General features: G+C 40.9%; 1 protein-coding gene across 1 annotated transcript in view; it reads left to right on the top strand.

Moving 5' to 3' along the window:
- The window catches only part of cdh11 (cadherin 11, type 2, OB-cadherin (osteoblast)), a 183,264-nt gene that overhangs the window by 136,237 nt on the left and 33,813 nt on the right, over positions 1 to 13,214 (top strand). Inside the window, exons 6-7 of the mRNA XM_037680522.1 lie at positions 180 to 299; positions 8,726 to 8,893. Of these exons, the coding sequence (XP_037536450.1) occupies positions 180 to 299; positions 8,726 to 8,893 (288 nt within the window). The remainder of the gene's footprint in view (positions 1 to 179; positions 300 to 8,725; positions 8,894 to 13,214) is intronic.

Raw genomic sequence — 13,214 nt, 5'->3', positions numbered from 1 at the left:
CCAATTTGGACATAAGCAAACCATGGTGTGTGTGTGTGTGTGTGTGTGTTATTTCTACTCAGCTGGAGATGGCAGGCAGCCCGTCGGAGGCTCAGTAACAAGCCTGTTTGTCAAACTGCTCTTGAAGCGGATCACTGAGGTGGTCTCCTCCTGCCTCACCTGTCTCGTCTGTCCTGTAGGTACGTCGGTGATGCAGGTGACAGCTACAGATGCCGATGACCCCACCTACGGCAACAGCGCCAGGCTGGTGTACAGCATACTGCAGGGACAACCATACTTCTCTGTTGAGTCTCAGACAGGTAAGACTGAAAACAAAACGTTGTCCTGACGGTTCATCTACAGTTCAGTCTCGATGGATTTATTATCCAGATACATGACGGCTGCCTGAAACAAACTTTGTAATAATATAAAACAAGGCTGACATTTTGATACAAGATAGAAGTTAAAGGAGAAATAATATTAGATATAACAGTAAAGCTGCTGCCTGTGGCTCATTATGGTCACCGTGGTAACCACACATCTGCATCAGTCACCACCTGACTGCCAAGTTATTGAGAGGCAGACAGAAGAGTGAAAAATAAGCCTCTAAAAACATTCACTGTGTGAAAATGTACAAACTGTTGAACCATGAGCACGAGATGGTCACACGTGTAAAGTCTTATTTTCTGTAGGAGATGCATCAAGTCAAAAAGAGCCTTCACTTCCAGGTTTCAAGAGCTTTGAGCTCAAATGTAACCAGAGTTTGTGAACCTTGACAGAGCACGCTGTCTTCTGGAGAAATGTGAGTTAAAACTGTAAACCCTGTATTTGTGAGACACTCTGGATGAAAGAAGATGAAGATGTCTGCATTTCGATGTACAACCACAATTCTAAGAACATACATGGAGTTTGTCGAAAATAAAGTTTGTAGGTTTGAAAATCTTGAACATGTTTTTTATTCACAATAGAACATAGTAAATATATCGAATATTCATTTATTTATTTTCAAAAAGGGATTTTTGTGTTATTTGGTGGCAGTAATGTATCTGTTGAAAGGGTAACACTTTTCAATAAGGTACACAAAATTTGATTAACTACTAGAGAACGCCTCAGGAACACAAAGCCCAGCCTTATTAGGGGACTACTGGTTAGTTTCCTGTGAAATAAAGAGGAACTAATCAGGAACTAGTAGGTAGTTAACATGGAAACCAAAGAGAAATGAACCAGGAACTAATGACTAGTTAACCAGTATTTACTGGGGAACACAAAGTCAAGCCTTATTAGGGGACTACTTGTTAGTTACCTTGTAAATGAAAAGGAACCAATCAGGAGCTAATGGGTAATAAAATCAGTAATCACTAGGAAACAGGTTTTTTGACCATTATGAGCTGTGACCTCACTGGTGCGGGGTTGATTCAGAACCCACATGGAGAATTTCTCCTCTGTTTCTGTGGTAACAAACCAATAGTCCCCTAATAAGGCGTGGCTGTGTGTTCCCCAGTAAGTACTGGTTAACTACCCATTAGTTCCTGATTTGTTCCTTTTTGGCTTCCTTGGTAACTACCCATTAGTTCTTCATTAGTTCCTCTTTATTTACCAGGTAACTAACCAGTAGTCCTTTAATAAGGCTTGTCTCTGTGTTCCCCAGTAAGTACTGGTTAACTACCCATTAACTCCTGATTTGTTCCTTAGGCATTCTCTAGTATGTAAGCAAATTTTGGGTACCTTATTGTAAAGTAACAACAAAGTCCATGCTCATGTCAACATTTCAACAAAGATCTAAAAAAGTTAAGTCTGGTCCTCTGGATGGGTTAAAAAAAAAACAAAAAAAATGTAGAAACGTTTCGTCTTTCATCCGAAAGATTCTTCAGTCATTTGGTTCAGTCAGACTGAAGAAGTCTTTCGGATGAAAGATGGTACGTTTCTACAATTTTTTATTTTTATGAATCCGTCCAGAGGACCAGACTTAACTTTTTTAGATTTTTCTACCTGGATTATTGATTATGCATCAGGATATTTAAACAAAGAAGAATCTTTCCAAAGGACCTGACTCAACCTTGTTAGGTTCCAGGACCATGTTTCCTCTGTAAAGCATCTGCTCCTCTGTAAAAAAAACAGTCTGCAAACCTCCAGGAACTAAAGACATGAGTTGTTTCAGTTTCTAAACAAACTATTGTCTTATTCTAATCTAATGGAGGTGTCTATCTGTCATATTTCTGGTTATAGGTGTTGAACCCAGGGTGCAGGCAGACACAGGGAACTTGCATGGTAAAATAAAGAATAACATTTATTAATAGAAAACAAAAACTGACGTGGCAGCAAAACTTACACTGATGATAGGACACGGAGGGAGACAGAAAACACGACACCTTACAGGACAATGCACAGACAAGGAGGAACACAGAGACGCTGACTTATAGACAAACACCCGGAGAAAGGCAATTAGGAACAAGTGGGAGCAGTAGGAGAAGAGCTGACCACACGAGGAGAAAAGGTTAGGGAACACTTATCCTCACACTAGCTGTGCAATGGCCCTAGGTCTTTTTTACTGGACTTTTGGTTTCATGGTGCAAACTGGTGGTCCGAGGTCTGGACTGCTGGCAGGTCAGTCCAGCACCCAGATCCTTTGACTACACAGCCACGCTGCTGACACCGATGCAGTTTGAGCTTTGGTATTGTCTTGCTGACATGATTTGACTGTGACTTGTGGAAGTGCTGCTGAGCCCATGCAGTGATGTTCATAACAGAATTAAACCTGTTTTTATTGCAGAGGCCCTGGAGGGACCGAAGACCATCCAATTTTAACGCCCGTTGCTCACAGACATTTTTTTTTATATTCCTGATTTTTTTTAAATGATATTATGAAGGATATTCAAAGTAATGTCAATTTTCTGTTGGGAAACAGTCATCTGAAATTGTTCCAAAAATGTTTAAATAAAAATTTTCTAAGACATCTTTGCCCACCTTTACAATCATGGTAAACCAGTCGTGCACCATTACAACTGGGCCTTCCACTTAGATCAAATATGCAGCAATGCACTTCTGATTACTTAAATAAATGTGTTCAGTGAATTGTCTTCGTGGTGTGTTCAGGTACACCATGTAACTTCATTACTCCACACTGAGTTTGTAGCAGTAACTCACAGAACCTGTTTCTGTAAAATGTCATCATGTAATGTAACTAAAATCAAACTATAAAATAAAAAATAATTTAAAAAATCTAAATAGGATATTTAACCTTCAGTTTCATGAACAACTACAATTTCAGTGTATTTTTGTACAGGTTGTACCTAAATTCCCCATGAAGTCGTCACATTGTATAATCATTTTGTCAGTGCAGATTGTGTGACTGCTGCGATAAAATGAAGCCAAAAATTTAAAGAAAAATAAACAATTTAACATATCCTCTATTTAACAATGCAAGCAAACCACAAAATGAGTTATTAATGCAGCAACAACACAATGCACAGCTGGTACATGGTGCACACGGAGCTGCTCCTGATCCGACTGGTCCTCATCGATGGAGTCTATCTCACCATTTTGTTCCTCTGTAGTGGTAACGAAGAAGTCTCTGATGCACAACAAACAAAGCTGCACATCAAATTCTTTATCCAGCAAAATGCAAAAATGGAGTTAATGTGGCGAGCAGACAGAACTCAATGTGTTAGAACAGTTCTGTATCTGTGTGATGGACAGAGTTTTCTCTGAAGTTACTGTGATGGTCCACAACCAGAGCTCCAGGAGCTCCTGTCTCCACTCAAATACAGAGCAAACCAAACAGGATAAAAAGTCCCAGCATGTGGAGGTTGCTGCCAGGAGTCCTCCCTGCAGTGTATTCCCTCATCCTGCTGAGCTCCCAGAAACACATCACTAATAAGATGTTCACTATCTGTTCTCCCGACCTTATTATCAGCCAGAACAGGGCCGGTTCTACGCATGGTTACAAGAGGGGGCAGACAGAAATGTGAAGAGGGCATCTTCATCCGTATACATTATGCTGCAGCATATTCATTGTTATTGTTGACTTGTGGTTTCTTCATGGGAATGGGGTAATAGCTAAAAGCTGAAATTCTCAAAAAGTTTAGATCCAGAACGGCGACGATAGAAAGATGCATATTAATTAAAGGTGTCAGTTTATAGAACAATCTTGACAGTGAGATAAAACAATCTAAATAAAAGAAATTTGAAAATCATTATGATAAAGTGATATGGCGTTGGATAAGCTGATGTTTTGTTGTGGGGGGGGGGGGGGGGGTTTGTTGTTGTTTTTTTGTGTGTATTTTGTGTACTTGAATTATGTCTGTAATAGTCTTCTGAGCTGAAACTAATTTTCTTTTTATGTGAATAGGGGACAGATAAAAGTTTATATTTCATTCTGATCCTTTTCATTCATGATTTATTCTAGTTATTACATGGACTATATTTATTATTGAGTGAATGAAATAAAATATCAAATGAAATGAAATAAAATGGGCAGCACAGTGGCTCAACTGGTAGAGCTGCTGCCTCTCAGTGAGCAGGTCCCTGGTTTAAATCCCGGTCCGGGGGCCTTTCTGGGTGGAGTTTGCATGTTCTCTCCGTGCATGCGTGGGTTTTCTCCGCGTACTCCGGTTTCCTCCCACAGTCCAAAAACATGCATGTTTGGCTGATTGGTAACTCTAAATTGTCCCTAGGTGTGAATGAGAGAGTGAATGTTTGTTTGTCTCTATGTGGCCCTGTGATGGACTTGCGACCCGTCCAGGGTGTCCCCCGCCCTTCACACAGTGAATGCTGGACATGGGCACTGGCGACCCCCGTGACCCAAAATGGAAGAAGTGAGTAAAAGATAATGGATGAATGGATGGATGGAATAAATAAACTGTGTCCAACTGCACAAAAATGGATTGTGCTTTGTCAGGCCTCTACTCTAAGACCTGCCCAGCTTGGGTGTCCCACCTGAAGCAAAGCTCCTGCTGGTATAGTTTTTAAGGGAGTGGTGGCACAGACGTTAGAGAAGGTGAGCCTGTACTCGGAAGATCACCGGTTAAACTCCCGGTACCGACAACATCAAAATGTGGGTGGGAAAGGTGAAGCACCCACACCTGCTTCCACCATCATTTGCCCCACTCTGGGCCCTTAACCCCCACCATTTGCTCCCCTGGATGCCCTAGACAGCAGCACTCTGCTCCACACAGAGGGCTGTGGTAGCTCGGTGATCTGTGGTTGTGTCAAGAAGGACATCCGGCAACAACTGTAAAGTCTTCATGTATAGTTCACTGTAGCGACCCCTGAAGAAGAGAGCAGCCGAAAGAAAAAGAACAACCTGTCTGTAGGGTTAAGTGATCTCATAAACCATTGAATGGGTTTTAATAAACCTCAATAATAAATCATTGAGTGAACAACTAGAACTCATCAACTTGTGAAGTAAACCCACTTCAAGGTGGTCACCACAGCTAACTGACCTTCAAAAACACAAAAATGCCTTTCAACAGTCCAACACATATAACGTTTGAAGTTGTAGCTGAGCCATCTTCAACACATCCAGTGCTAACACGTCTCAGGAGATCTTACCATTTTGCATGAGATTAAGCATAACATTCTTTACAAGGTTTGAGTCTTTTTTTCATCACGAGATGATTCTAGTTTAACAGTCTGGCATGAACGGCAGGGTGAACTGGTGAAGTGAAGAAGGCACGGCTGTTAAAGGAAGTCCCAGAGGACATTCAGCCTGGTCCCTGCAGAGCAAAAGCTTAATGTTTGGGTTTGAATTAAAAGCAGAAATTGGATAAAGGCAGGGAGGTTAGGGCAGAAACAGAGCTCCGTTCGGTCAATGGGAGTGGGAACAAACTGCAGGCAAGAGGTTAGGGAATAAAACAGGAAGAAAATTGGTTCAGAGAGAGTGAGTTCATGGAAACTGTGGTTAGGGCAGAGGGAGTTGGAGAGATTTGTGCAGAGTAAATCTGGCTAATCAAACCAGTGCTGGGTATTTGACTGGCTCGGATCCAGAGCTCACATTTCTAATTGGTTTGGAGATTATCAGCTTTTCATGCTGTCACACACTTCACATAATATGACACCAGAGAGCCTCGGTGACACTGCAGCTGGACATAAAGAGAAGGATGGAGAGGCGGACAGAGCGGTGGGCCATGGCTTAAAAATAAATGGGGCTTGAAATAATAAATGGAAAAAGTTTTCTAGTTTTTGTATTTACGTTGGTTATGACTGTTAAAAAGTTTGGATTTTAAACAAACACCTTAAATAATTTGTTGTATTCACAGGAATAACCTAATCTTTTTATTAGGTCGTTACATACAGTTATGTTGGTAGTTAAACTGTTTATTAACTTTCCAACGTTTTTTTTCTCTCTCACAAATAAGCTGAGAAGTTGCCATGAACAAAATGCCATGTCACAAACTCTGCTACACCTTCTGCAGTCCAGGTTGGAAACAACAAAGTGCTGCTGAACAAAACACTGATTTAACTACTTCCTATTTTCCACTTAGTGCTCACAGGCAGTCAAGTATGATGATTACAATCCTAAACAGGCAGAAAGTGGCTGATCATACTAATTGACTCATTTATCATTTGGGCTCTATAATAAACTATGTCCCTCATCTACCTGCTCCCTTTAGTTTTCTTTGTCCCCCTTTGAGGAGCAAAGTGGGAGATTTGGAAATAACCTCCATCCGTCTGTCCACGTGAGCATGATTTTGTTTTTTTCACTTGCTCTGGTACGAGGCGTACGCTTTCCCTTACCTCTCCCTGTTCTCCTCCTGCTTTTTTTGCTCTCTGTGCATCAGAGCTCCTATTTTTACACATTTTCCAAAATGAAAACTACTGATATGGATCTGACTAACTGAACTATCGACGCAAATGACAAAATCTTTTCGACAAAGTGATAGGGTCCTGGAGAACCCTTATGTCTGCACAGACGACACGTGCAGCTGGATATATCTCTGGGGAAGTGGTATGTGATGGGTCTACCTCTGATGTCGATCGAGGACATCGAAATTGCATATAATTGGATTTATGATAACAGATTTCCTGTTTTTGGAATAGTCTGGTTCCTGGTTTATCAACATACAAAGAAGACGGCCGCTAATTTGGACCTCGTCAGGCTACTGCCTATGTGAAGGTTTGGTTTGTGCTTTGAGGACTCAAAATCAGCTGATTTATGAGCTAAACCATGAGATGGAAGTGATTTGAATTGCAGGCCACCTGCGGCTTTGGGACTCATCAGCATGAAAGAATCTTGAAGAGGCTTGTAAGCACAGACCAGTAGAATGCACCCTAATCTGGCTATTTCAGACCTTGAAAGTATCAGTAAGACTCAAGGCTGACAAGAAAAATAGTCTGCCTGAATAAATCAACAATAGTGGATTATCTGAATCTGATGCCACCGGTTGGCTTCGAAACAGGCCGACTTATCAATTTCTCCTTGGAAATGTGTAAACTAAGAAAAAGCTCCATCTATTGCACCCCCCCCCCCCCCCCCACCCACACACACACACCTTCTGTGGAGGCTTATCAGAACTGTGCCGGCTGACCATCATCTTATCAGAACAATGGACTATCTGTTAGTGCTTCATAGACCGCCTTGTTGTCAAATGCATATGTAACGTGTTCATAAATGTGCTTGCTGGCAGAGTTTAATTGATGTCTTAAATCACGTCCTGTTAGGACATGGTGTGAAGAGATCTTTTTTTTCTTGTTGTTGTGTAATGCCACTATCCTCTCCTCATGGCTTTGTCCCCTTTTCTATTTAAAAAAATGTATTCTGACAAGGATAAGAAGGCTGTGCTCTGAAAGAGCAGCAGCTACGTGGACTCCGCCCACCTTTCGGATGACTGTACAGACATATTTTCGTTGTATCTCGATACATTGATAATAAAGCTTATTCTGATTCTGATTCTAACTTCAAAAATAAGTGAGGTACCCTCTTTCATTTAGATATGTGGCTGTATCTGGGTGTAAGAAAGATCACCACCACCACCATATATATATAAACTGTATGTGTATAAAGTGACGACCATTTGAGGAAACGATGCTTTCTAGTTTTTATATTGCTTAAAAGAACAGTTTCCTCAAATGATTGGGGTGGCCCTTGGGGTACCCTAACATTAATCTATGATGACCAAGGCCACCAGTGGCCACCCCTTGGCTCTACCTTTGCATCTGGTGGTGGATAAAATTTCTCCCTCAACTCATCAGAATCCATCACTGTGTTGCATACACAAGCAAAAAAAATAAAAATGCAAAACTACCTCTGTTTTTATACACAGTGTAACTTTTACCCACCTGAATGTCTTGCACCAAAAACATTAAGGTTTACTGTACTTGTCTTCCCTGTTCAATTCCAGTACAGAAAAACACTCAGCTTGAAAAATAATAACGTTTCCTATTCAAATCCCTCTGTGATGGGGGACATTGCTTGTTTATATATTTTCTGTTGGCCAGCTTATTAAATATCATTATATTCCTAACCATTTTTATGCAGATGACATTCAGCTGTTGAAGCCAATAAAGCCAAGATTCAAGCAGTCCTCCAAATGTTAAACTGTCTTTGGATAGGTATCTTGGATTTTTCCAGTTTTGCTTAATTTAAATATAGGTGGTAATTCTCAGATCACTCCTGTTGCTTCCAGTCTTGGTCTTATAATAACGTCAGTTATTTGGACCTTTCAGAATCTTGTAATAATCCAACATCATCCAAGTCTAAAATAAAACCTTTGAACATAGTTTTGATTTATTGTGTCTGTCTTTTCAGGTATAATCCGAACTGCTTTGCCAAACATGGACCGTGAGGCGCGCCAGGAGTATGATGTTGTCATCCAGGCCAAAGACATGGGGGGTCACATGGGGGGGTTGTCAGGGACCACGGAGGTTAAAATCACTCTCACAGATGTCAACGACAACCCTCCGAAGTTTCCACAGAGTAAGTAAAGATTGGATTTATCTATGTATCTATAACTATTGTCACTGGCTGATGAAGGTGGGTTGATAATGTTTTGACCTTTGTCTGCGTGCGTGTGCCAATTGACAGTTCTAAATAAAACTCTAAAAAATTACTTATTGGATGGATGTCTAATACTTATGAACATTTGGAGTTAATACAAATGAAAATGGCTGCCACAGCTACTTGTCATTCGTCAACACATAAATGGTTTCAAATCAGTCATTTTTACAAATATTGATCTAAAGCTGGGTGTTTTAGCATCTGAGGGTCATCCCCATGATTTACTCTGAGTGCTCATACATCTCATGAGATTTTACAGTTTGAGAACACGCATAACGTAATTTACAAGGTTTGTTCAGAACAACTAGAACTCCATCGTTTCTCTTTCAAAAATGATTTCAGTTTAAAAGTCTCACATTAAAGGCAGAAGATGATATGCTTTCCTTCAAGGCATACCATACCATGCCATACCATACCATACCATACCATGCCATACCATACCATGCCATACCATACCATACCATACCATACCATACCATGCCATGCCATACCATACCATGCCATACAATACCATACCATACCATACCATACCATACCATACCATGCCATACCATTTCTAAAGTACTTAAAATACAACATAGCAGCCGACCAAAGTGCTGTACAAAAATAAAAACAAAGAACAACAATAAAACAACGACAACTGTAAGAAAATAGACATCAAAACATCACAAGTACAAGGAAAGAGTACAACATTAAGACATAGATGCTAGCTCACTCTAGGTTTGGAGGGGGGGGGGGGGGGGGATGTGTTTTTAAATGAGTTTTAAAAACAGAAAGTGATGGGGCCTACCTGACCTTCAGCAGCAGCTCATTCTACAATTTAGCCAGAGCTGAAAAGGCTCTGTCTCCATCCATCCATCCATTATCTTTACCCGCTTATTCCATTTTGGGTCACGGGGGTCGCTGGTGCCCATGTCCAGCAATCACTGTGCGAGGGGCGGGGTACACCCTGGACAGGTCGCAAGTCCATCACAGGGCCACATAGAGACACACGAGACAAACAAACACTCACTCTCTCACTCACACCTAGGGACTATTTAGAGTTACCAATCAGCCTAACATGCATGTTTTTGGTCTGTGGGAGGAAACCGGAGTACCCGGAGAAAACCCACGCATGCACGGAGAGAACATGCAAACTCCACCCAGAAGGCCCCTGGACCGGGGTTTGAACCAAGGACCTGCTCGCTGAGAGGCAGCAGCTCTACCAGTTGCGCCACCGTGCTGCCCAGGCTCTGTCTCCTTTTCTCCAAAGTGATATTTTGGGGAATGCATACTGTAACTATTTGTTGTATTTACTGTTTTTACCTTTGCTCTTGACTTTCATACAAGTATTATTGAAAAAGTTATAGAGGCTTTTCATCCAGCCAGGATACTCAAAGCATGTAACAACTCAAGCTGTGTCCTCGTTATCCATCCACATACACATCCATACAGCACTCTACTGCATTGCTCCAAAGCTAATCTGACTAAATCATTCTATAGAGACGAATCACACTCAGACATCAATGGGACACACATAGGTAGGAGGAGATGAAGGGTCCTGCCCAGGGACGCTTCAACATGTCACTGTATTGGTGGATTTAAGCCCCCAACACACTCATTGGAGGACAACTGCTCTAAGCACAGAGCCACAGCCGCCCCACAGCGCTTTGGTCATGACCTGCTGTTTTTAAATGTGCTTTATAAATACTTTGACTTGATTCATACTTGTATAAAAAGCACAAAACATCATAACATGTGTTTTAGTTACTGAAGTTGCAATTAATTTTGGTCCTGTGTATTCCTATACCAGTCCTTTGCTTATCTATTTGTCCTGCGGTTGTTCCCATAGAAAGTCGTCTGCATGTTTTCTCCCCCTTCAGTCTGGTAGCTCTAAACCCGGAGACTTCGGGCCAAAATTCAGCAGAGCATCTACAGAAAAGGATGGAGGGAGCATAAAGAGAAGAAAAGAAGAGACGAGGGATCAGGATTTAGCCGGTGGAGCAGCTGAATAGACCAGTAGAGAGAGATGAGCAGAAACAGAGAGTGCAAAATGAAAAGAGAGAGATGCAGAGAGAAAAGCTGTCAGAGCCGTCACTCCTGTTCCTGTATGTTCCAACGAGCTGACAGGATTTCAGCACTGTGAAAACTAAAGCTGCCAGGGCAAAAAATGGATTCTGTGCACCACAACTGGACTCCACTTGTGTTTTCCAGAAGTCCGCCTTCAATTTCCATACTGACACATCAGCTGTTTTAATGTTATACTATCGAACACAGTGACAGGAAGTACAAACCTGCTAACGTTCGTGACAGTTTGGAGCTAACGTCTTACGTAGAGAAAGGAGACACCGATATTTTGGTCGAACCTTGTAAATGATGTTACGTGCAGTCTCGTGCAAAACTGCAAGATCTTGTGAGAGGCGTGTTTAGAGAATGTGTAAAGGATAATCCTCAGCTACTACCACACCAAATGCTAGTTCAATATCTGTAAAACTGATTGCAATACAATGATTTTTATGGCTGTGGCAGCCGTTTTGCATTGGGGTGACTCCAAAATTAACAGTTATACATTCAATTATTACTTTCAAAACGCTTAATTGAAAATATGTCCAGTGGTGTCTGAACATTTTTGCTAATGCTGCAAAAATACCCCCCCCCCCCCCAAAAAAAAAATAAAAAAAAACACACACACACACAGGCCGACATGGGCAAAAGCATTATTGCCTATTTGCCTTCAGCAACAGGCAATAAAAACATGTGAATATACAAATTATAAACTAAACATTAGGTCTGGCACAAAGTGTCTTCCTGTATCACATCATGCATCACTAACAGTTCACATTAGTGAAGCAACACAACATAAAATAACAATATATGTGCAAGTTGCTTCCTGTGTGAAATAGAAGCATCTTTCTGAAGACAAGCCTCCCAGAAGGTGGTAATGAGGACAGTGATAATTTATTTAATCTTTGAAAGTTGTGGTGGTGGTGGTGGTGGTGGGGGGGGGGGGGGTGTTAGAGAAAATTTGAAATTTTAGAAAGATTGATATAAGAAAACTAGGTTAGATAAAGTAAGAAATTCAGAAAAAAGGACAAAAGTAGAACGAACAGTTTCTACCAACGTGTGAATGTGACGTTCCTCAGCCTCTGTCATGGAGCTGATTTATGGCCAACGTGTTCCTCAGATATCCCACTCAGATGTTTATTCACAGGACTGACGACCAAAGGAAAACCACTGCCTCCAGTTTTGGTTGTCATCAGCAGCAAGGCGTAATAAAGTAGAAATAAGCTCAGTAGAAAACTGAAATAGATAAAAACAGACATAAAAGTATTAAGTTAAACTTCAGTTTCCAGTTTCCTCAAATCTTTTTATCCTTTTACTCAGAAGCTTCATCTTTCTGTTTTTCACAGACATGTTGTCCCTGTAATTCTCTCACTTTCACCTCATTATCTACCAGCTCTCAGTTGTCACACCAAAGCTCCGTCGCAGGGCAGGCAGGAAGGAAGGATTAGAAGCGAAAAGTAAAAGAAGGAAAAGATCTGTAACTCTTTGACTTCAGTCTTTATCAGGATGACATGACAGGGATGCTTCTGGTAAACACTGGTAACACATGTCAGACAGAGTTTCAAAACCATTTCCCCTCAATCTCATTTGAATACAAACAGTGAAGAGTAAAGCAGATCATACAACCCAGTGAAATGAAAAATACCATTTGACTGATGTCTGTACACAAAGGTTTGAATATTTAATTTAGCTTTACTGAGCAAGGCCCTTAACCCCCACCATGTGCTCCCTAAAAAACAGGTCTCTCTTGCAAATGAGTTCTCGTGGCTCAATGAGACTAACCTGGATAAATAAAGGCTAAATGAAAAAAAAAAAAAAAAAAGAAAAATCTTTACTGACTTCTGGAGTTGTTTTTACAGAACTGTACGTTTTCAAGTCCCGTTTAAAAACTCACTACTATTCAGTAGCTTTCAACACCAGATGATCTGTGTTTTGATCCTGTATGCTCCACACTGGTTTGTCGTCATTATCTGCATCGTTTTGATGTCTATATTCTGATTTACCTCATTTTGTACTTTGCTTTGTGTGTTACCTGTTGTTCTGTCTGTACAGCACTTTGGTTGGCCTTGTAGCTGTTTTAAGTGCTTTAAAAATAAAGAGGTATGGTATGGTTATGAAGGTAATTAAATATCCCTTCACTCAAATACTCGGTTTTTAAACTGAAACTTACAGAGGGGTTTTGAGATATTTATATATA

The sequence above is a fragment of the Nematolebias whitei genome, chromosome 1 (genome assembly GCF_014905685.2).
Source record: "Nematolebias whitei isolate Nwh7 chromosome 1, NemWhi1, whole genome shotgun sequence".
In the NCBI taxonomy this organism is placed as follows: Eukaryota; Metazoa; Chordata; class Actinopteri; order Cyprinodontiformes; family Rivulidae; genus Nematolebias; species Nematolebias whitei.
Note: the sequence above shows the minus strand (reverse complement) of the source record. Positions and strands in the feature narration are given on the sequence as shown.